Source organism: Loxodonta africana, chromosome 19 (assembly GCF_030014295.1).
Source record: "Loxodonta africana isolate mLoxAfr1 chromosome 19, mLoxAfr1.hap2, whole genome shotgun sequence".
NCBI classification, from domain to species: domain Eukaryota; kingdom Metazoa; phylum Chordata; class Mammalia; order Proboscidea; family Elephantidae; genus Loxodonta; species Loxodonta africana.
Window position 1 is genome coordinate 7,717,790 of NC_087360.1, and position 25,048 is coordinate 7,742,837.

At 40.3% G+C, this 25,048-nt stretch overlaps 1 protein-coding gene across 7 annotated transcripts in view; it reads left to right on the forward strand.

Annotated features, from left to right (window-relative positions):
• Positions 1 to 25,048, forward strand: part of CLIP1 (CAP-Gly domain containing linker protein 1) — a 126,033-nt gene that overhangs the window by 70,631 nt on the left and 30,354 nt on the right. For 5 of the 7 annotated variants that reach the window (XM_064272140.1, XM_023539245.2, XM_064272141.1 and 2 more), the window contains 9 exons: positions 3,320 to 4,264; positions 5,797 to 5,913; positions 8,605 to 8,662; positions 9,222 to 9,305; positions 10,507 to 10,663; positions 12,480 to 12,645; positions 12,747 to 12,962; positions 21,829 to 21,945; positions 24,148 to 24,254. In XM_064272140.1, the coding sequence (XP_064128210.1) occupies positions 3,320 to 4,264; positions 5,797 to 5,913; positions 8,605 to 8,662; positions 9,222 to 9,305; positions 10,507 to 10,663; positions 12,480 to 12,645; positions 12,747 to 12,962; positions 21,829 to 21,945; positions 24,148 to 24,254 (1,967 nt within the window). Of the gene's footprint in view, positions 1 to 3,319; positions 4,265 to 5,796; positions 5,914 to 8,604; positions 8,663 to 9,221; positions 9,306 to 10,506; positions 10,664 to 12,479; positions 12,646 to 12,746; positions 12,963 to 18,403; positions 20,672 to 21,828; positions 21,946 to 24,147; positions 24,255 to 25,048 lie in introns of all 7 variants that reach the window. The other 2 variants (XM_064272143.1, XM_064272142.1) reach the window with 2 other exon arrangements.

Below are 25,048 nucleotides of genomic sequence, written 5' to 3' on the forward strand. Positions count from 1 at the left end.
GCACTGATGGAGCACTTGCTTCATGCCAGGCACTGTTCTGAGCACTTTACAAGCATTAACTCATTCAGTCTGTATACAACACTAGGGGTAGGTAGTATTATTGACTCCATTTTACAGATGAGGTCACTGAGGCACCAAAAACCCATTGCCATAGAATCAATTCTGACTCATAGCGACCCTAGACAGAGTAGAAGTGCCCCGACTGCCACAACCTGGCGGAGTGGCTGGTAAGTTTGAACTGCCAACCTTTTGGTTAGCAACCAAGCTCTTAACCACTGTGCCAGCAGGACTCCCACTGAGGCACAGAGAGGTTAAATAATTTGCCAAAGGCTGCACAACTAATAGTCAAGATTTTCATCCAGGCCATTTGGCTCCAGAGGCTGTGCTCTTAACCACTACAGGATGGAGTCTATTATGGACATAGATTTGTGCCAAAAGCTTTAAGAATCATGACTCTGAGTACTTTACATATGAGAAAATATATACGCATGTACATATTTTAAATCACAAAGTTGACTGTCAGTTGCTGAATTGCCCAGATCTTAACTTTTAAAATTTGAAAAATTACTGTCTCTGACCAGATTTAGTATCTTGATTTTTTATTTTTCTTTTGAGTTATTAGTGTTTTTAGAAATTACTCCTGGTGAGAAATCAATGACTGATCTAAAAATCTAGACAATTGAGTAACTTTTCTCAATCAGTTTTTATTTTTTAAGAAAGAAAGGAAGTGTTCTCAGTCAGCCTCAAAACAAAGATTTCTCTGGTGTCCTTGGTAAGAAAAAAAGAAAGGGGTGGGGCGGGGGGGGCAGCTTGGTCCTGTCTCTTCATTACCTGAGAGCCGAAGACTTGATCTGGGAAGTAAAAGGAACTGATGAGTTTGAGCTCCTTTAGTGTTAACTGGCTGTTGAAATAAGGATTTTTTTTTTTTTTTTCTGAACGCTTCTTCCAATCAAAGCTTTGTGAGCAAGTATCTTTGATGTTTTCTTTTTGCTGTGAATAAGAAGGTATCGTTTACAGCATGGCTTAACCAAGTAGTTCATGTTCAACAGCTGTCTTTCTGTAAGAAGAAGTGTCCTCTCTAGACCCTCACCTTGGTGTGCCAAGTGGCAAATCAACTGAAAACTAACCAGCAACTACATGAGTTTCATATCACCCACATTCCTTTCTAGGAAGTGCTTTAGAATTCCTTTAAGGAGCCCTGATGGGTCAGTGGTTAAAGCTTGGCTGCTAACTGAAAGGTTGGCAGTTCGAACCTACCAGCCGCTCTGTGGGAGAAAGATGTGGCAGGCTGCTTCCAAAAAGAAAACCACCTTGGAAACTCTATGGGGCAGTTCTGCTCTGTCCTATAGGGTCGCTATGAGTTGGAATTGACTCGACAGCAATGGGTTTTTTTTTTTTTTAGAATTCCTTTAGGCCAATAAATTCAGTTTGTTAACAGTGTGCTTGGTGCTGTAGAGATATTAGCAAGAATACGAAATGATTCCTGCCTTTTGGGAGGCAGACCTATAGGTAGTTTCTATTGAGGGCAAATTCGGGAAATGAGAAAAAAAGTAAAAGTTCTGTGAAAATGCTATGCAAAGTAGAATTGTATTATTTTTACTTACTTTCTACTTGGCATTTTCTTAATTTGACTGTTTTGTGACTGGTTAAGAACTGTTGCCTTACTGGGTTTAATTTTTTTCTCTGTATTGTAGACCTTGCAGCAATGGTTTTTTTTTTTTTTTAATGTTTTGTATCTTATTTTGTGGTAACAAATTCTCAGACTCCCCTTCCCTAGAAAAAAATTGGATAAGTGAATCAGCATCTTTAAACAACAGTGCACAACAGTTGTAGTCAGCTCTGAAATACTGAGTGACTTGGTTATGCAGTTTTGGAGATCCAAGTGCTTTCTTCTCCTCTTCTCTTGTGGACATTTCCATCTTCATCAGTATCACAGCCTGTAGATGGACAGAGGAAATGAAAGCCATACACATTGGTTATTTTCTGTCTCGATAAAAGGCAGTGGTGTTTTTAAATTATTCATGTTTCCTTCTATTCCTCAGGTTAGTCAAACAATTAATTTTGATGTCTGAAGCTACCATGTTTCATGTGTTCTGTGTACCGTACTGACTGCCTAACAGATAGCAGAGGGAAATATTTTTATTCAAATGGTTGGACACAGATCAGGAAAGAGTTCCTCCTAGCTCGGAGGTGTCTGTTGAAAAAAACACCAGATTCCTAGGCCCTACTCCACAAGCTCAAATAGGATGAAAATACCTGGGGGTAACTGGGAATCTGCATTTTGAACATACATCCCAAGCGATTAACGCACCCACTGAAGTCTGAGAACCACTGGGTTAGGGGGACAAGATGTGTACATCGGAATGTGGATAGAATTAGAAGGGGGGTTCTGTGTGAGAGTCTTATGTACAATTGCAGGTAAGTAATCATTCTTAAACTTTGTTCTCTCTTTAAAAGGTAATGAATTATTTCTCCATCATCTACTTGAGGCTCTTATCCTATAGTTGCTGTGTTATTTACTGAAACATCCCATAGGTCATTTTAGGCTTTTTATACCAGCATGATCCCGTGGAAGTATAATGTGAGCCACAGATCTATAATTTGAATTTTTCTGGTATCTACATTAAAATCTTTAATAAGTAAAAAGAAACAGGTGAAATTAATTTTAATAATATATTCTGTTGAAACCAGTATATCCAAAATATTATTACATTATGTAATCAATATAAAAATTTTTAATGAGACACTTCATGTTCTTTTTTTTCCTAAGTCTTCAAAATATGATGTGTATTTTACACTCACTGCACCTCTCACTTCAGGCTAGCCTCATTTTAAGTATGTGGCTCGCGGCCTCTGTACTGGCCGGCACGGCTCTGTCAGATCACCTCCACCAGATGGAGAAACATTTATGCATCCCGGTGTGGGCAGGTGACAACAGCGCAAAATAAGGAGAGTTCTTCCTTCCGGGAGGCAGCTACCTCTAAGAACTTGGAGTTTTATTGTTTCTGTTAACTTACTATCAGTTAAGGGATCCTTCCATGATTTAAGCTTTTTAGAGGAAAAAGAAGTATTTGTGCTTTTTAAGGCTCCTTTAGCATCTCAAAACGGTGGAGCTTTGCCAAAGATTATAGTTTGAGTTAGAGCAGCCAGAATTGGACTTCAGACATTATTGCGGTTATAGATATACTAAGATGTAGTCATTTCTAGTAGTTTAACTGCTGCCTGTGATGGGGTCATCATTAAGATCTTTGGGGTTAAAGAAAGCCATCAGTGATGTGTTATTTAAATGCTGTCTTTTTCTTTGGACTGTCGTCAATAGGTGGCTACAGTGTCAGAAAAGTCTCGTATCATGGAACTAGAGAAAGACCTAGCATTGAGAGTGCAGGAGGTAGCTGAGCTCCGAAGAAGGCTTGAGTCCAACAAGCCTGCTGGTGATGTGGACATGTCACTTTCCCTTTTGCAAGAGATAAGTTCTTTGCAAGAAAAGTTAGAAGCCATTCGTACTGACCACCAGAGAGAAATAACTTCTCTGAAGGAGCATTTTGGGGCCCGTGAAGAAACGCACCAGAAGGAGATAAAGGCCCTCCACACAGCAACGGAGAAGCTTTCCAAAGAGAACGAGTCATTGAGAAGCAAGCTCAGTCACGCCAACAAGGAGAATTCGGATGTGATAGCTCTTTGGAAGTCAAAGCTGGAGACTGCCATTGCATCCCATCAGCAGGCGATGGAAGAGCTGAAGGTGTCCTTTAGCAAGGGGGTCGGAATGGAGACAGAAGAATTGGCAGAGTTAAAAACACAAATAGAGAAAGTGAGACTAGATTACCAGCATGAGATAGAAAATTTGCAGAATAGACAAGATTCTGAACGGTCTGCTCATGCTAAAGAGATAGAAGCCCTAAGGGCTAAACTGATGAAAGTCATTAAAGAAAAGGAGAATAGTCTGGAAACCATCCAGTCGAAGCTGGACAAAGCAGAAGACCAACATCTAGTCGAAATGGAAGACACGTTAAACAAATTGCAGGAAGCGGAAATAAAGGTAAAGGAGCTAGAGGTACTGCAAGCCAAATGCAATGAACAAACCAAGGTTATTGATAATTTTACATCACAGCTCAAGGCTGCTGAGGAGAAGCTCTTGGATCTTGATGCACTTCGGAAAGCCAGTTCCGAAGGTAAATCGGAAATTGAGAAACTTAGACAGCAGCTTGAGGCAGCCAAGAATCAGATTAAAAATTTAGAGATTGAAAAGAGTGCTGAGAGTGGCAAGGTTTGTATTGACATCTTCCATCTTTTTGTTTTCCATTTGGTGTTCTTATTTTGCGTTGTATGTTACTTTTGAGTTGAAATAGTCCATCTTCCAAATTCCTGATTAAATGAAAAGAAATTGTTTGGTGTTAACTAATTTCCCAGTTGAGTATAGTATCTTCTGAATGTCTTGAGTATGGTTTCATTCAAGGAGATTAGAGAAAATGATATCTCAACTATGAGAATTGATTTTAAATGTTGGTTTTTCTATTTGGTTACTTTATTACTTTATCCCTGGGCTATGTTCTGATCTCCTGTTGGAGCTTGGTTCTAGTCTAAAATCTATTTTTTTAAAATAGAGAACTCCCTAAATTGATGGTATTGAGTTAAAGTAAATGAATGAATGAATAAGATAGAAACTTACGAGATCAACTCCACCTACACAATTGCCTTGTCTATAGGGTTATAGATAAAAGCAGAATGTGAAATCTGAGTTCTACTTAACATTCTATGACAGATAATATTCACAGCAGAAGTCCAGTTAAGTGCCTGGAGCCCTTTGAGTTGCTCCTTCTTCTATCTCATAGGGGTTTTTACTATCCCACAATGAGAACACCATCTATTCCCCACTTCTTTGAGGAAAGACTGGTTAAGTGTGCTTTGGTCAAGGCATAAAAATTATGGGAAACATGAACTAGCTACATTGCTTGCTTACTAACCAGCCTTGTTAAATGTCATCTTCATTTTAAAAGCTTGTTTGAGGAGTGAGAACTCTTTCCCAGTCCTCCTGCCACTGGCTAAAGAGCTGGTATTGATGCTGAATGTTCTGAGTATTTTTCTAGAGCATCTGCTCTTTTGACAAAGAAGGAAGGGTTGTGGTGGTTAAATGGGGAGAAATGAGGACGGACAAATGGCGAAACATTGCTAAGTAACTATCATTGAAGGTGACAACCTGGTTACGGGAAATTTTTCTCCAGTCTCCTCACGTGGTTCCAAAACACAAAGCCTAACTGAAGAGACTGTGTAGCTAATGGTTGGGCCATCTTTTTTATTTACATAAAGATTTAGTGAAAGCCAAGTTCTGCCTTTCATTTATTACCTCAGGGATTTCTCAAATTTACTGAAATACTTCAAGCCTATCAGAAAATACAGATAATAGTAACACAGGCAACTTGTACCCACCATCTGTATCTTAAAAATTTTAAGACCCAGAAAATGAAAATTGCTCAAGTAGCTCATTTAAAAAGTAAGTGTGTGTACTTCCCGCTTTGGATCATCTCGATAGCCTAAATATTGGGGTAGATCAATAATCTATTTTGGCTGTTTTAAAATAGCCATTAGACAACTGTATCTAGAACTGATAGTTTGAAAAGTCATAGTTTAATAACAGCAACTTAAAAACAAAGAACAACTTTTACCCATGCCTTTATTGTTTTCAGTTTTGTTATGTTTGTTTCTCATGAATTTTTTACATTTGTTTTATTTTTTCCTTCTCATTCATTTTTGTTTCCCTTTTGTTCATTTGCCTCTATACCATGTAACTCTGTATGTTAGGCTAGTAGCATTACCAAAGAGCTCCAGGGAAAAGAGATAACGCTTACTAACCTTCAGGAAAATTTGAGTGGAGTCAGTCAAGTGAAAGAGGCTTTGGAAAAGGAGCTTCAGATTTTGGTAAGTACCTCTCAGAAATGTGAATCTCAGGGTTCATGGCCAATTGTTCCTGTTTAAAAACAGATATCTCCACAAAGAAATATTGCAGCCATTTCCTTCCTCCTTCAAAGTATTGATTTAAATTTAGTCTGTTAGTTACTGGCTGATGAACACCTTGAAGGGAATCATATCAAACTGAAACTGGCAATAAAGGTAGGTATTACTTTTTTTTTAATCTGTCCTTTGTCTCTGGGAGTACACTGCTTCGGAATGTTACTGAATTCCGCTTCCCTTCGAGTCAATTCCAGCTTATAGCGACCCTGTGGGACAGAATAGAACTACTCCATAAGGGGTTTCAAGGCTGTAATCTATACAGAAGCAGACTGCCACATCTTTCTCCTGCAGAGCAGCTGCTGGGTTCGAACCACCAATCTTTTGATTAGTAACCTAGCACTTAACCGCTGTGCCACCAGGGCTCCTTTAAGACCAATTTATACACGAATTAGTTTAGTGTTAATCACAAGAACCTTCCAAATTACACATCCAACACAATTGTGTGTCATCTGTGACAAGGACATGTCTGTGTGCCTTCTCCTTGCTTCAGGACTGTGTGGGGTAGCAAGCCAGCAAGCTGTCCTGGGTCACCAGCGCCTTCTCTTAGTGAGGCAGGCTACTGTCTAATTCAGTGAATTCAAAGAATTCTTTCTTATAAGTTTATCCCATCTTGGGAGATTACTTTTCCTTTTGTGTATGTCCTCTTTCCTTAATCCCAAGTGGTAACAAATATTTTCTTTCTTACCTTTTCTTAACTTTTTTCTTTCCTGCCTTGCTTCCTGCACCAAAAGACAAGCTTCGTCAAGGCTGATAAACATGAGCAGTACCAGTGGTACTCACATATCACAGAGAAGGAAAATCGTAGGTTCACGGAGGAACCAGATAAGATGAACAGTACCTACAAGGGATGAAACCAAAAAACCCATTGCCGTTGAGTCGATTCTGACTCATAGCAACCGTATAGGACAGAGTAGAACTGGGCCATAGGGTTTCCAAGAAGCGGCTGGTGGAGTTGAGCTGCTGACTTTTTGGTTAACAGCTGTAGCTCTTAGCCACTGTGCCAACAGGGCTACTTACAAAAGATCAGTAGTCTCAGATTCCCCAGGTACCTAGTTCTGTGCTAACACCAGGGGTGAATAAAAGTGTTTTTGTTTTTTTTTTCCTTATTTAAAGGCTAATATTACAAGTTTCTTTTTTTTTTTATGGTAAGGGTATCGCCACACTGTCGAATATGGCACCCATTATCCACACATGACTATGTAATTTTAAATTAATACAATTAAATAAAATTTAAAATTTAGTTCCTCAGTTACGCTAGCCGTGGTTTTAGTGCGCAGTAGTCTTATGTACCTAGTGGCTACCATATTGGATAGTGCAATATAGAACATTTCCATCATTGTGGGAAGTTCCATTGGACAATTTTGAGATATAGTTTTTCAGCTACAGTCTGAGTAAAAGTTGGTCTGGGAATCACCGTTTTGTAGTGTGGTTTTCTCTCAGAAAGTGTTTTTTGAGTTCCAGATCATTCCTCTGCCCTCCTTCCCAAACTTTGAGAATGCCTTAGAGTATCCCTTTTTGTAGTCTGAAGAGAAAGCACGACACCTGAAGTCTGGTTCTGGGCATAACATAGGTGGTGAACCTCCGGGTGGACTTTTGGCATGTACACCCATCTTTTTATAACCCTAGTTAGAAATAGCCATTAAAAAATTCTCTTGGTATCACTAGCCCAAAGTTCATCTCAGGGCAACCAAGAGAGTGGTTTTCTCATGTTTAGAAAAGAAGACTCGCAGCAGACAGTAGGCGAGCAAAGGACCCTCTCACTTTAAAAGGGTACCCGACACAGACCCAGATTCATGATATTAGGCTCGGGTTACTCTCAGATATAGAAGATTTCAGAACTCTGTTCACTGTCTCAAACAGATTTCTAAAGAGAAGGTTTGCTCCGTGAGGGTAGCAACGTGAGGAAAAAGGACACACATGAACCCCACGCATACTAACACATACACATGAACAGCATGGGCACACACACGTATACTTACACACATGTGTGTATCCCTACACATGCACACTTACATGTGTACCCACGCATGCACAGAAGCTTGCACGTGCATATGCAAGCCTCATTCACACGTTCCCATACACGCACGTGTGCACAATATACGGATGGTAGTAATTGATGCCTACATGTGTGGAGCGTACATTCATTTTAATGAAACAAAGTCAGCAACAAAAAACATATAGTAGTCCCCCTGATCCGCGGGGAATATACTCCAAGACCCCCCATGGGTGCCTGAGCCGCAGAGAGTATGTTTTGTCCTATATGTACATACCTGTGATGAAATCTAATTTATAAATTAGGCACAGTAAGATGTTAACAACCATAACTAATAATAAAATAGAACGATTATAACAACATACCGTAATAAAAGTTATGTGAATGATGGAGCGGGATGGCGTGAGATTTCATCGTGCTGCTTACTCATTTCACGTTTTCGAACGGCAGTTGACCGTGGGTAACTGAAACCGCAGAAAGGGAAACCAGGGGCAAGAGGGGACTACAGTAGTGACTGTAGTGTTGTAGGGATAACTGATAGGAACTTTTTGTCTTCATACTTTGAAATGTTGAATTCTTTCTTTTCTGAATATCCCACTCTTTAGAAAGAAAAGTTTGCTGAAGCTTCGGAGGAGGCAGTCACTGTTCAGAGAAGTATGCAAGGTATGTCTTAGTGTTTAAAGTATGAGCAGATGGCTTTAGAGAATGTCATGTTCTCAAGCTGGACCTGTCCCTGAAAACACAAAATAGATGCTACCTTTAGTCTAATTTCATATCCTGGAAGTTCCCACAGCTCCAAGGAATACGGGGTTCCATTGGCTTCCTGAAGCCTCAGGCTCCTCATTAATGCTTTCTTCTTTTGACTTAAGGCTTGTCCCACATTAAAATGTGAGTGTACTTGGGAAAAGTATTACCATATTTAAGCTGTAGTCGTTGGTAGCTTTACTGACTTGTAGTTGGAAGGAGGAAAGAGATGACTGGCTAAGGGGATACCTGGCACCTGCTTGATCTACGGGCTCAGGGAGGCAATGGAGAGATGCCTGCCTGCCCCTTTTTAATCTTTTTTGGATTACCATACCGTGATTTGATTTTTAAGGGGACTTTTTAGGTCCTGGCACCTCACTCTCATAAGCACATGATTAGATTTGGCTGTAAGATAGCCAAGCTGTCGCTGGCTTATTAAATATGAAATATATTAAACTTGCTACTTTATTCTAAATAGAAACTGTAAATAAATTACACCAAAAAGAAGAAGAGTTTAACTCGCTGTCCTCTGAATTGGAGAAGTTGAGAGAAAATTTAGCAGGTAAGAAGACATCCCTGATGACTATGCATTAGATGTAGTAGGCGTCCTAGGATTTGAGATAGTTGTAGGATGTTACAATAGCATATTGGCTTTTCAAGCTTAACCTCTTCGCTTATTATTGTGATATAATGTGATAAAATGCTTGTTTGAGATCTGTGACCTTCAGCAAGTCCTATTTGCTCTATCTTCAAAATGTAGCCAGAATTCAAGTGCTTCTCATGCTCCCACTGCTATCCTTGGAGCAAGTCAGCCGTCATCTTCATCTGTGTTGGTGTGATAGCTGACCTGCTGGTCTACCTGCTTTTGTTCTTGTCCACTTCAGTCAGTTCTCTGCACCACAGCCAGAGCAGTCCTTTTAAAGTGAAGCCAGATCATGTCACCTCTCTGCTCAAAAACCTCCCGTGGCTCCTCATCTCACTGAGAGTAAGAGCCACGCTCCTTACCCAGTTAGGTGTCTGACTTCACCTGTTCCCCTTGTTCATTCTGCTCCAGCTGTGTGGCCCTCCTTGCCGGGCTGGAATGTGTCAGGCTGATTCCTGCCTCACCGCCTTTGCCCCGGCTTTTCCTTTTGCCAGCAGCCCTCTCCCCAGACACCCACACACTTCACTCCCTCTCTGCCATCAGGTCTTGACGAATTCAACCCCCACCGTGTATTTATTTTTTCCCTTCTTTATGTTACTTTCTTGTCTCTTTACTTTTTAAAATTTACCTTGTTTACTGTCTGCCTTCCTTGGTAGGATATAAGCTTCATGAGGGCAGGGATTGCTATGTGCAGATATTCTAGAACAAGGTTGGCATTTAGGAGGCCCTTGGTAAATTTTAGTTGATCCCCTGAAGTCACCTTTTAACTAACAGGTTAGCTCAAACATTAAAGAATGATACCCTTGAGTGCAGTGCTTTTAAAGAAGTATCTATATGAGACCAAATGGTCAACTGTTACTCTAAAGCATGGGTGAGACAGTTGAGACACAGTGAGACTAAGTTAATGGAAATAGACTATCTAGAACAGAATTAATGAGAATGTTGACACAATGTGAAGGATGTAACCAATGTCACTGAAAACTGTGTGTAGAAATTGTTGACTAGGAACATGTTTTTCTGTGTATACTTTCACCAAAAATACAATAAAATATTTTTTAAAAATCTCTTGGTTATAACACAACAGTGCGATTTTTTTTTTCTTCCCCCTATATATAATCAGACATGGAGGCAAAATTTAGAGAGAGAGATGAAAGAGAAACGCAGTTAATAAAGGCGAAGGAAAAATTGGAAAACGACATCGCAGAAATAATGAAGATGTCGGGAGATAATTCTTCTCAGCTGACAAAAATGAATGATGAATTACGTCTGAAAGAAAAGTACGTATGAATGTGTCCATGGTAGTGCCTGCCTTAGATTAGGCCCCAGAGCAAGATCTAGATGGGAAGGGAGCCAGTACCTTCAGGATTGTTATGTGTTAAAGTTTCCTGTCTCTTTTCCTTTCTCTTACTAGCTCCATGTGTCCTTAAGTAAACTAGTTAACCTTCTAAAATGGGTTTTTACCTGTTCCACTAGTCAAGAAGGATAGACCTTTTATTTAGAAACCTTTTGATGACTTGTAAAGAAAAGTTAGTGGTTTATCAATGCCATTGCCATCTTTTACATGCTGTTAAAAATATTTTTAAAATTTAATGGTACACGCATACCCATTGCCATCAAGTTGATTCCGACTCATAACAACTCTATAGAAAAGAGTAGAACTGCCCCATAGGTTTCCAAGGCTGTAATCTTTATGGAAGCAGACTGCCACATCTTTGTCCCACGGAATGGCTTATAGATTTGAACCGCTGACCTTTTGGTTAGCAGCCAAGTGCTTAACCACTGCACCACCAGGGCTCTTCAAATGTGATGATAGGAACATTTATTTCGGCCTCACTAAGTGCTATGCGGAAACCTGGTGGCGTAGTGGTTAAGAGCTACAGCTACTAACCAAAAGGTCGGCAATTCAAATCCACTGGGCGCTCCTTGGAAACTCTGTGGGGCAGCTCTACTCTGACCTATAGGGTCACTATGAGTTGGAATCGACTCGACGGCAGTGGGTTTTTGGTAAGTGCTATGCATTATACTAACTATGTGGATTATGTTTTCTAATTCTCACAATAATCATATGAGATGAATACATTATTATAACCATTTTAAAGAAAAAGGAACTGGGGTTTGCTGAGGTGTTCAGTGACTTGCCTGAGGTCCTGCAGCGTGAAATGGCAGAGCCAGGTTTCCATCTAGACAGTCCGATTCCAGAGCCCTTGCTACACTGAACCCCTGCATTTGACTTCTTCAGCACTGAAGCATCTTGTATCTTAGCACCTACCTGTTCCAGCCTTTGTTCTGAGGTTCCCTTTGCTTTGATTTTCTTTAAATAGTTGTTCTATTAAAAAAAAAAAATGTTTTATATTATTTTGTAAGGCAAAACATTTCCAAGGACATTTTAGGACCGTTGGAATTCTGGCAGAGTTATATTCAGCCCACACACAATTCGGAGCCAGTGAGCGATGGGTGACTAGACCTTGGTTGGGCGACTTTGTTCAGACCAGCTGTGAGGCAGGCGCACCCTGCACAGGTAGCTGTGGCAGAGTGTCTTTGAGAAGTTCCATTTTGGTAGGTGTTTTGTGGGTATAAAACCTAGAGGTACCACTCTAGTTTCCCTCCTGCGTTCTCGTATTCATTTAATAACCCATTCTGTAGATGGCTGTTCCATGTTCTCTGAACATCTTTGTTGACCTCATGGTTATCTTTAACTAGAACTTTAAATTATGTATTGTCATTTTTATGTCTCTGGTTCTCAGAAGGCACTAGAATGATTTTTGATAATTGGGTCTGCTACAATTTTGAAACTTTCTAAATACTCATTTCCTTTAATATGCTAACCTTTTCACTAATTTTCTCCTTACTGATCTATTGATTGCAAAATAATAAACCTTCATAATTACAGTGGTTGTTATCCTAAATATTGTATTTATAACTAATCAAAATCATTCAAATTATTCTTCAGGGCAAGTCTTTTTTTTTTTTTTTTGACTATTTTGGATATTAATTACTCATAACTTTTATAATCAGCATATTTCTAAAGTGTAACTCAAGAAGTTAAAGTGTGCTTAGGAAAAATTTGGCATCTTGTATTGAAACCTGTTCTAGATATGTAGAAGAATTACAGCAAAGACTCACAAAGGCAAACGATAATGCCAGTGTCCTGCAGAAAAGTATTGGGGAAGTAACTCTCCAAGCTGAACAGAGCCAGGAAGAAGCAGCTAAAAAGCATGACGAAGAAAAGAAAGAACTGCAGAAGCAATTGTTGGACCTGGTAAGGAAAGAAGGAACGGGACTGTGTGCGGGCAGGGCAGGAGGGGGCAGTAGAAGCATGCTAGATGACTTCTTCTTTTCCTTCACGTGGGCTCTCTGCAGGAGAAGAGGATGGAAGCCAGCCACAACCAGTGTCAGGATTTGAAGGCCAGGTACGAACAAGCCAGTTCTGAGACAAAAACAAAGCATGAAGAAGTCCTGCAGAGCCTCCAGAAGACGCTGTTGGCTACAGAGCAGAAGCTGAAGGCAGCTCAGGAGCAGAACAATGACTTGTTGCAGGAGATGGAGGAACTGAAAAAACAAGCTGACAAAGCCAAAGTATGTTCTTGGCAGGGGGAGGGTCATCATGTTATTTTGTTTCTGTTCACCCAGCTCTGCACCAAGGCCGTAAGGGGGCTTAGAAAGCAGAAACCAATGGGATGGGAGAGCCTGGCCTTTAAAAATGTTAACCCTTTGGATATTATTAATTACTCATAACTTTTATAATATTAGCATAACTGCTATTAATAGCATATTTCTAAAGTGTAACTCAAGAAGTTAAAGTGTAAAAATAAATTTTTTTTTTTTTTTTTAAAGTGTAACTCAAGAAGTTAACGTGTGCTTAGGAAAAATTTGGCATCTTGTATTGAAACCTATTCTAGATATGTAGAAGAATTACAGCAAAGACTCACACAAAGGCAAACCTGACAGGACGGTGAATTACCTTTCTGACTGCTTCAAGTGTTTCGTCCAAACTGCCAGTCCTTCCCAGGGTTGATGATGGCTACAGGCCCTCTTCCCCTAGACCGTACCGTGTACCTGTCACCCCCTCCGCTGCTTGTTTCCCAGCTGCCACAAAGACCCTTCCTTTGCTGAGCTTTCTCTGTCTGCTTGCGATAGAGCCTGTTGTGTGGAGACGCACGCTCCTCTAGTCCTGGCCATTACTGCTGCCGCCTTGCACCAGGGTTACCAGAGACATGTAGCAGACAGGCACCAGGGAGAAGCCAAGCAAAGCCAGGGAACAGAGAACTGGAGAGGGAGCCTAGATGGGGGAGCAGAGCTCTCCCAGGAAGAATTAGAATACTCTAGAAAGGGCTTATCTATATTCCCAGGAGGGTACTATAAGCTTATTAGCTGGGTTCGAGGGCAGTGAGGAAACCACATACTACTAAATCAAGTAGAAGTTGATATATTGAATTTCGTTTTATGGTGTCATGATTGTATCTGTGCCCCAGTATGCATTTTGACTCTGGTGACTAGATGAGGTTCAGCCTTCCTGCTACAATTTAACTTTTTTCCATTTAAAGAAAATACTTGTCTTTAATTCTTTTTACGGGTTAGAGAAGTGTTTATATAGAAATTTAATAGAAAGAAAGTATAAAAGGGCAATGTAGGGCTTGAAACAAATGCCATTTAAAACCTCCTGTTAGGTGGACTATGACACACAAACACACAAAGTAGCCCTAATTTGTGAACTGGCTCATGTCCTTCAATGTCAGCTGATGAATGGATTCTATATTTATGTTATTTATACAGAATTTACTCCAGAGTTCAGCAGACTTCTTCTAGATAGTAAATATTTTAGGCTTTGTAAGCCATAAGGTCTCTGTCACAACTGCCCAGCTCTGTTATTGTCCTATGAAAGCAGCCACAGACAGTTTGTAAGTGAATGTGCGTGGCTGTGTTCCAATACTTTATTTTAAAAAAAAGGGTCCGCCATTATTTGCCAACCCCTGAGCAGTTTATGATTGGCTGCTAACCTCAAGGTTGTTGGTTTGAGCCCACCCAACCTCTCTGCAGAAGAAAGACCTGGTGAATTGCTTTTATAAAGATTACAGCCAAGGAAACCCTATGAAACTCTATTCTACTCTGTAGTGCATGGGATAACCATGAGTTGGAAGCCAACGCTGCGGCAGCTAGCAACAGTGATGTACTCCGTGCCAAGCACTGTGCTAGGCTCTGGGGAGATGGTAGTGCACAGGATATGGTTCTTGCCTTCAAGGAGCTTACAGTCTAGTGAGCCAGTCTGGCCAGTAAACAGTTGTTCTAGTCGGGGTAAACAGAAGGCACTGTGGAAATAGGAGGTGCACCTACCCTGGTCTGGGGAAGTAGTGTTGGGGTGGTCAAACAGGGTCTTTTCAGAGAGGTCTTAAATGTTTTAACATGGTTAGAACATTCTGATTTTGGTGATGATTGACTGGTCCCTTAGACCAGCTAAACATAAACATTAACCCTTGTTAATTAGGTTTCTCCTTATCCCCACTCCTCACTTATCAACTGTCTTGTTACCCAACACTTCACATTTATGACAATAGTAAGACATCTACTACCTGACTGCTTTGAACATTAACAATGTATGTCTGGCAGTAACCATGTCATGACTAGTGGGGCATATGGTGCCCACCTATATTTGCTCCTCATCCACATTATATTTTGTGATCTGCAGGGGTCATCCTCCACTTTCGCACAATGCCAATTTTCATATAACAACCAGGTCTTTGGAATGTTGCCATGTCAATAAGTGAGGAGTGGGTATATTTTGGAATGCATTTCAGATGGAAACCTTAAATATACTTAGCATAGCCCATTATGGGTTATTGTTCTTAGAGAGTTAACTTATTAAACATTCAAGGTTTGTTCTAAAATTTTTATTTTTGTCAATTCCATATAATTCAAATATAGACATTTTCCTTCTTCACATTTTATGTCAGTAAATTTTATTACCCACTTAGTACAGCTGTATGATATCAGGAATGTTGTTTTTTACAGCTGTATAGTATCAGGAATGTAACAGAAGAACCTTAATGAACAACACTAGTTTCCCGTTTTCCTCCTTGCTTTCAAAGGAAAAAATCTTAGCAATTAAAACTGATTTTGCTGCTGTTGTGTGCCATGGAGTTGATTCTGACTCATAGTAACCCTATATGACAGAACGGAACTGTCCTGTAGGGTTTTCAGAAGAGGTTGCGGAACCAGGGATATCATTGCTGATGTCAGATGGATCCTGGCTGAAAGCAGAGAATACCACAAAGATGTTTACCAGTGTTTTATTGACTATGCAAAGGCATTTGACTGTGTGGATCATAACAAATTAATGGATAATGTTGTGAAGAATAAGAATTCTGGAACACTTAATTAGGCTCATGAGGAATTTGTACATAGACCAAGAGACAGTCGTTCAAACAGAGCAAGGGGATACTGCATAAAGTCAGGAATGGTGTATGTCAGGGTTGTGTCCTTTCACCATACCTATTCAATCTGTATACTGAGCAAATAGTCCGAAAAGCTGAATGATATGAAGAAGAACGGGGCATCAAGATTGGAGGAAGACTCATTAACACCCTGCGTTATGCAGATGACACAACCTTGCTTGCTGAAAGTGAAGAGGACCTGAAACACTTACTGATGAAGGTCAAAGACCACAGCCTTCAGTATGGATTACACCTCAACATAAAGAAAACAAAAATCCTCACAACTGGACCAATGAGCAACATCATGATAAGCAGAAAAAATATTGAAGTTGTCAAGGATTTCATTTTACTTGGATCCACGATCAACAGCCACGGAAGCAGCAGTCAAGAAATCAAAAGATACACTGCATTGGGTAAATCTGCTGCAAAGGACCTCTTTAAAGTGTTGAAGAGCAGAGATATCACCTTGAAGACTAAGGTGTGCCTGACCCAAGCCATGCTATTTCAGTTGCCTCATATGCATGCAAAAGCTGGACGATGAATAAGGAAGACAGAAGAAGAAGCGACACCTTCAAATTGTGGTGTAGGCAAAGAAGCCTGAATATACCATGGACCGCCAAAAGCACAAACAAATCTGTCTTGGAAGAAGTAAAACCATAATGCTCCTTAGAAGCCAGGGTGGCGAGACAACATCTCACATACTTTGGACATGTTGTCATGAAGGATGGGTCCCTGGAGAAGGACATCATGCCTGGTAAAGTAGAGGGTCAGCCAAAAAGAGGAAGATCCTCAATGAGATGGATTGACACAGTGGTTGCAACAATGGGCTCAAGCATAACAACTATTGTGAGGATGGCACAGGACCAGGCAGTGTTTCATTCTGTTGTACATAGGGTCACTATGAGTTGGAACTGACTTAATGGCACCTAACAACAACAACATAGAGTTATTGGCTATAATCTTTACAGGATCAGATAGCCAGGTCTTTTCTCCCATGGAGCCGCTGGTAGGTTTGAACTACTAACCTTTTGGTTACCAGCTTAGTGGCTACCTGTTGTGCCACCAGAGCTCCTTAAAAGTGATCCCAACAAATTTAGAAATCTCTTGTATAATAGTGTAGAGCCCACATCCATGAAACCTCTGCTTCAGCCCGGCTGTAGGAGGCTCTCATGACCTCAGTAACATGATCCAGTTTTGGGAAATTTTTAATTTGTAAAAATATTTTCATTGCATCCAGTCGAAATCTGCTTCTCATCTTGTATATAAAAGATGCCTACATTTTCCCTCTTACATATGCTGGCCGTCAAAACTTTCTCTTCTCCATGTAAAACCCCTCTAGTTTTCTGAGCCGTTCAATATGGGATATCATTTCCAGGTAAACTTTTGCCTATGTGGTCCTTTTTCTGGACAGACTCCCATTTTTCAGTGTTTTCCATAAAATGTGTCAGCCTGACCACACTACAGCATTCTAGTAGTTTGTGAAAAGTTATGTTAATTTTGTTGATTTTTTTTTTTTAAAGGGTCATTGGCTGAAATGACCAGGATTGTTCTCCCTCCAGAGATGTCTGGATTTCAATGGATTTCAGTTTGTCAGCAGCACTGGCTCCCAGACTCTTTTGAGAATCTGATGAAAGCTACAGATACTTTCCCCAGAAAAGTTACATTCTACTCCAGTCTCCAACTTTAGGAGGTTCATGGGACCCATGAAGTGTCCATGTTCCTTAGTTTAACAGCTGAAGGTCTATAGCTGCGTTGTCCAATACAGTAGTCACTAACCATGTGTGGCTGCTCACATTTAAATTAGTTTAATAAACGTTAGTTAAAATTTAATGAAAGTACAAATTCATTTCCTCCGTTGCACTGGCCACATTTCAAGTCACATGTGGCTGGTGGCTACCATATTGGACAGTGCTGATATAGAATATATCCATCATTGTAGAAAGCTCTGTTGGACAGTGATTAGGCGTAATGGTCAAATCATTTTATAAATCAGTATGTTTGTCGAAGTCCATTTTAGCCACCAAAGCCTAGCAAATTAGACTGCGGTTTAATCAGTCATATGTGCTATTGGGACTACATCAGTCTTGGGCCAGTGGTTCTCCTTAGCAAGTAAGATCCTGCAGCTAATTTGAAAATACAACTGTTTCTCTTCCCTTGCCCCTATTTTTGGCTAAAAAAATCCTCATTTTTTCTGTAGCCCTTTGAATTGTGTTTTAAAAAATAATTATGAATCATTTCTATGCTGGAAATAATGAGAATAGCAGAAAAGAATCTTATGACTGTATGTCAAAATCAACCTACTGTTTTTATCTAATACCTCCAGCTATCAGGAATAATTTTCCAAGTTGTTTTGAAGACAAAGTAAGCTAGTAGATACGTAAGCACTTTGCAAAGATAACCTTACTTTGTGTTATCCTTTTATGGGTTCTGTTCTTCCCCTAGTTATTGAAATAGTTTCAGTGACGCTTATTGTAAAAAAAAAAATTATAATAACCTTTTATGATTTAGTTTGCATTAAGTTATTTGAGCTTGCATTTGTCTGCTTGATTTCATTTTTGTTTCCATTCTTTCCATCTTTTGTTTCTGTAGTCGCTAACCTATTTGTTAACATCAGCCAAAAAAGAGATTGAACTAATGTCAGAAGAGCTGAGGGGTCTGAAATCAGAGAAACAGCTTCTTGCACAGGAGGGAAATGCTTTAAAATTAGAGAAAGGCTCACTTTTATCAAAGCTCATAGAGGTGGAGGCCAAAATAACTTTGCTTCAGGAAGACCAGCAGGAACTGTGGTCAGTAAATGAAACTCTTCATTTAGAAAAGGAGAGAGTCTTAGAAGAAAAGCAAGATGCTGAGAAGCTGTATCGGCAGGAACATCTCAGTAAAGAAGCTCTGGTCGTTGAGAGAGAGAAATTGCTTGAAGAAATCAACCTTGCACAGGAAGAACTCTTGAAGATAAATATGGAAAATGACTCTTTGCAAACTTCCAAGACGAGCATGCAGGCACTCATAGAAGAGCTTCAGTTCAGCCATGAAAGTTTGATTGCTGTATCTAAGAAAGACCAGGAAGAGAAGAGACACCTGGAGGATCAGATCAAGAGGCTTGCCACTGAGAACCTTCTCTTGGCTAAAGATAAGGATGAAATTATTCAGAAGCTTCAGAGCTCTTATGAGGAGCTTGTCAAAGACCAGAAAGCCTTGGTACAAGAGATTGGAGATCTCACAGCAGAGAAAAAGTCAGCTTTAGAGAAACAGTCAGATCTTGATGCCATGTGCCTGGCCCTAAAGATAGAAAGAGATAATCTCCTTCAGAACAACAGAGATCTACAATGTGAGAAGGACATGCTGCTTCAAGGTCAGGAAAAGCTGAATGCCAACTTGGAGGCCACCCACCAGGCCAAGCAGCAGCTCAGCACAGAGGCCAGAGAGCTACGTACACAGCTGGACAACACAAGCAAAGCTCTGAGAAAGGCTGAGCTGGAAATCCTGCAACTTCAGGCCACAAACACACGCCTCACAAAACTCCTGGAAGAAATTAAGGCCAGCCGGGAGATCACAGACTCTGAGTGCATCCAACTTCTGCATGAGAAAGAAACCCTGGCCTCATCCGAGAGAAGGCTCTTGGCTGAAAAAGAAGAGCTTTTAAGTGAAAATAGAACCCTCACAGAAAAACTCAACAAATGCTCAAAAGAGACTGTCCGTATCGAGATGAGCCTGAGTGAGAAGATCACATACCTAACTTCTGAGAAGGAGACGGCTTGTCAGAAAATTACGAAGCTCAAAAAGCAGCATGAGAGTCTCTTAAGGGAAAAATCCACACTGGAAATGCAAAATGGGGATTTACTTGCAGAGAGAGAAAATTCCATCAAGGCCATTGGAGACCTTAAAAGGAAGTATGATCAAGAGTCCGAGAACAAAAGAATAATCGTGCATGAGAAGATGAAACTACTCGGTAACCTGGATGCCCTGAAGAAGGAGCTTCAAGAAAGAAAAAAGGAAAACCAAGAACTAGTGGCTAACAAGTGTGATCTCTCCTTGATGCTGAAAGAAGCTCAAAATGCCAGAGAGAATCTAGAAAAAGAACACAGTAGCATATTGCAGGCCAAGGAGAGTTTGGATGTTGAACTTAAGAGTTGTTGTTCTGAAAAGAACATTTTGCTGAGGGATGGGCTGAACCTGCAAAACCAGTGTCAGAAATTAAATGAGGACATCCGTGCAATGCAGCAGTCCTTGCTCCTGGAGAAAGAAGCCAGAGCAAAGGAAAACGAATCATCCCTGTATGAAAACAATAAGCTCCATGGGAGAATTGTGCTCCTGGAGCAGGAGGTGCAAGAGCTAACAGAGTGTACTAAAGAGCTTCAGTCTGAGAAGTTTGTGCTAATCCAAGAGAAGACCAAATCGGAGCAAAAAGTCACAGAGATAATTAAGGAAAAGGAACTCTTGAGTGCAGAAACTGCTCAACTCGCCACCAACATTGAGACTCTGAAAAGCGATTTTGCCACCTTGTCCAAATCCAAGTTAGAGTTGCAGGAACTGCACAGCTACGTCACCAAGATCCTGGAAGACCTCCGCCTGAAGCACGAGGTGACCCTGGCTGAGAAAGCCAAGGTGGTGCAGGACAACGAGGACCTCCGGACCGAGAAGAGAGAATTGATGCTGGAGAAGGACGAGCTCCTGAAGGAGAAGGAGAAGCTGGCAGAGAGCTACTTCGTCCTCCAGAAAGAGATTAGCCAGTTGGCCAAAGCCAACAGCCATATCTCAGCCAACCTCCTGGAATCTCAAAACGAAAACCGTACTTTGAGGAAAGACAAGAGCAAGCTTACTCTTAAAATTAGAGAGCTCGAGACTCTTCAGACATTCACGGTAAAGTGAGAGGTTCAAATATCACGCACCTGGTTGTACTAACACTGGGCACTAACGTTAGTGGCTTAGGGGATTTTTCTTCATTTCCACATACGTAAATCCACCCCATCAAGTCAGTTGCTTCTATGTGTCAAGCCGTGTATTATAATATGAAAGGGCGGTTCTTTACTAAATGTCTAATTGCAGTAGTCCCTACCTTTTTGAAAACATTTTAAATTGTGAATAAAAAAGGATTTATATTTTAAGTGAAGGAGAAGTTTTCATGAAAGAGTTAACTGTAGTTCTTAAAGGCTTAAGAACAACAGCCTAATGGGCACATGTTGAAATAGTATTTTCTGTTTGGCTTTTATTGTATTTATCCATTTGGAGATGGAAGATTCCAGTGAAATCTCCATGGCTGATAATAGAGAGGGTATAACGCAGTATTCCCATAAACTTTATCAGACCAAATGAAATTGTAAGCAAGTGCCTAACAAGATTTGATTTTTATTACCATTTTTGATACTGAACAGCTCAAGCTCTGCCTCCATATGCTATTATATTTTTTTATTCACAGCCATGTTTATATTCCTTACCCACAGCCTGTCTCATGGATTTGTCCATTCTGTACTTCTCATTAAACACATGAGCCTTTTGTTATAATTGCCCCAATAATTTTTAGTTGAAAGATTCCCAGCCTAAACTGTGAGTGATTTCAAAAGCCCCACATTTGAAGTAGCAACAGTAGTATTTTAAACTTAACAGCAATGAATATTGTTAGGAGCAGCTCAGGAGAAAGTTCAGCTATGTAGAGGCTACTCTGTTATCGCTGGACATTTTTCTCAGACATAAGTTATAGAAGTGAGCATAACTATCAGTATAACTTAGAACTAGCAGGTTTTGGGAGGTCTGAAAATACACAAATCTCATAGGACAATTGACTGATGGAAAAATGGCGTGGGAAGGGCCTGTAACTTTGTTCTGCTTCCAAGTAAAGACCTTCCATGTCTTGGTCTATTTGTTTTAGCCTTGGATTGGGGCCTGCCTCACATTGTTGGGACTCCCTTAACCACACAGACACTGAATGAGGAACAGGCTGTCTGAGAGAGTAGCCTGACTGTCCCCGGCGGTGTGGACGAGGAGTGTCCTGGTTTCTCATAGCTCTTTTTTGTGTTTAGGCCGCCCAAACTGCGGAAGATACCATGCACATCGTGGAGCAGATGACCAAAGAGAAGACCGAGACTCTGGCCTCCTTGGAAGATACCAAGCAAACAAACGAAAAACTCCAGAATGAAGTAATCAGATTTAAATGGCTTTTTGTACAAAGAACAGCTTACCGACTTCACGGGAGTATTTGATCCCTGGCCGTATGTTTTGAAGTGTGGCCTTGTACAGGTTTGACGTATGTTAGTGGAGTTGAACGGACGCTGGAGCCATGATAATATCTAATAAACTCTATTACTTCATTACTTATTTGGTAGGATCAACCTTAAAACGCTGAGGAGAAGCCCCCAATAGCATGGCTTTCTAGGATAACTGCTGCATGATAGAACTAACGAGAGGAGCTCCAGGTGGCCTTCCCTAGTTTTCGTATCCTTTATCTTGAATCACACATATTTTTTCCGCCACCTTCTCTCCAGCTTTGAACCACTAAATTCCATGCTTCAGCCCGAGTTTAACATGGGTCTTTTCTGGGCCTAATCCGATATGGATTCCCTTTGCATCATCTTGAATTAGTCACTCCTGGGGCTGTGACAGATTTGTGGCATCAAGATATTTTGATTCTGTCTGCAATTAGCATTTCTCATTCTTTTACCTGTCTTTGATTCCTCTCCTCCACCTTCCCAACTCATACCAACCCTTTCTTTTTTAGAAAGTTATTACTATTACCTAAATCCTAAGCAGATTGATTCACTAAAACAGTTGTATGAAGTTCTGCTGAACTTCAGATACTTTTTTAAGTGACAGGCAGGTCAGACATTAAGGAGTGAAAGCGGGGCAAAAACCAAACCAAACCCAGTGCCGTGGAGTCTATTCCGACTCATAATAACCCTATAGGACAGAGTAGAACTGCCTCATAGGGTTTCTAAGGAGTGGATGGTGGATTCAAGCTGCCAGCCTTTTGGTTAGCAGCCAAACACTTAACCACTGCCCTACCAGGGCCCCTAAAGGAGGGCGGGGGTGGCCAAATTGAATAGCTGCTGTTAAAGACTAGGCCTTCCCATATGAATGGCCAGAGATTGTATTCTGTGAAGACATGACTATTTTGAGGTAATTATAGGGCAAATAAACAAAACTTCACGTAGAAGAAAGTACATTCATAGAACTGACAATCCAAAGACTTAAGCTAAAAATATAAAAACATTTTAAAAATCATAGATGATAATAAAATTAGAAGCTAAAGTAAATGAGAATATTTTGGGGCATGTCCCTGACCTTTGAGGGTGGAATCAGGGAGAATCGTGTCCTTCCGTAACATACCCTTTGGTGTCTTTGTTGTAGCCAAAACACAAGGCTGGACGAGTCATCTTTTGGACCCATTATATTTTGTTTTCCTTGTTCTGTCATTTTGGAACGTTAGAAGGCCTCAGAAGGAAGGCAGTGGTAGTAAAATGAGCAAGACACCCTCTGAAACTCCTGAGCGGTGGTCTGTGACATGGCAAGAGTTTCTCTGGCTGTAGGAGACAACTACACAGCCCCAGAAGCCAGGATGCCCTAGGAGCACATTCTGTACTAGAAGGTCCATAATGAGCCCCTCATCCGGAGTCAGGGCCGCACACCTAGATGCCAGCCACCTGAGGAAGCGTGTGGGCAGTCACTCTTGTTCCAGTAGCATGTCTGGCTTTTCTACCAGGTGCCAGGCCCTAAGCTGTCTGTGTCCCACGTGGGCAGGTGGTGGACCTGAGTATGTGAATTCCTGTCGGTCTCACCTCATGGCCTTTTGTCGTTTCCACAGATCACTCAATCTTTTTCCATCTGCGAATATTTTGAGCCAAAGGAATAATTTATTTAGTGAGGACTATGTTAATTTATGTTAATTTGGTACTGACACTGAAAAATGCCCTATTCAAAATGACTAATCTATAGGGAAGGAAAGAAATTTTGTTTCATTGCAAAGAATAACCCTTGCTGATGTCAAGCCTTTGCATTTCATTTTGTGATTTATTTTTTTTAAGATGAATTGCAATTTCAATGACAAAAAAAAAAACCAAGACCTGTATACGAAGCAAAATAACATTGTGGTTTTAATTTAGCTAGCAATTTAATTTGGTGTATTGGTCAAGTACAGGAAATGCCTGACTAAGGAGGAGATTTGCCGATATAATAGACTTGGTCATTTTAATGTCTTCACCTTGGTGATTCCCTTCTGCTTTTTCCAAGTGACTAATCTTAAACATGTCTTTTTGCTACGAGTTTTCATGAGTAATTTGTCTATCTGGACATGTCATCGGAAAACAAAGTCATTTCATGAAGTTTTTTTTCTCTTGGTCTTTAAGTTGGACACACTTAAAGAAAACAACTTGAGAAATGTGGAAGAGCTGAACAAATCAAAAGAACTTCTGACCGTAGAGAATCAAAAAATGGAAGAATTCAGGAAAGAAATGTAAGTTTATCCCCTTTGAGGGAACTCATGGTACTTTCTTTACATTGCAAAAGTGAAAACAATGGTAATTATTTAAAAGAATCCTTGAAAAGTATATAAAGTAAAAAGTAATTGTCACCCACCTCCCCTGCACCCCAAACTCCATTGGATACCCCAGAAGTAACGATTATAACCACTGTTAAGTCAGAACTACAGCTAAGGTAAGGGATTGGAATGAAAGTGGTACAAGCGGGTGAGTTAGGACATTTGGGATTCAAAAGGCTTTATTAAGTCTTAGAAAAATACGAGTGGAATCAGAGTTTTAAAATACTATGTTTACAAGGTAACCAATCTTAACATTTGGAATCACCAGACCCTTTATTGATAAATCCCTTAAAACTCTACAAAAAAAGCATCAAGGCACTTTCGGGCTTATTGGTAATCCTGATTTTAAGAGTAATCAAATCTTCTGGCTCGGACATTAAGTGACCAGGATTTTGGAAGACTCTTTGTAACTAAGATTTACGCATCAGTCTGCTACTAGATTTTGAGCATATTGATGGTTCACGGTTCCTTTGCAGAAGACTCCACTTAGTCCTTGCCATTCGCGTTTGATGACTGTGATAATTGGAGATTGGTATTTATCTGGCTTATTAAATGATGGTGACCCTATAGATTTCATCTTCCTCTTCTATTTTGATAATTAGGTTATCAGTTGTGTGATATTAAAAATTTAAAAGTTAGCTAATCTGGTTGTTATTGAGTATGTCCTTTGTGCTGGGCACAGTTAAGCTAGGAAGGACACAAAGATGATT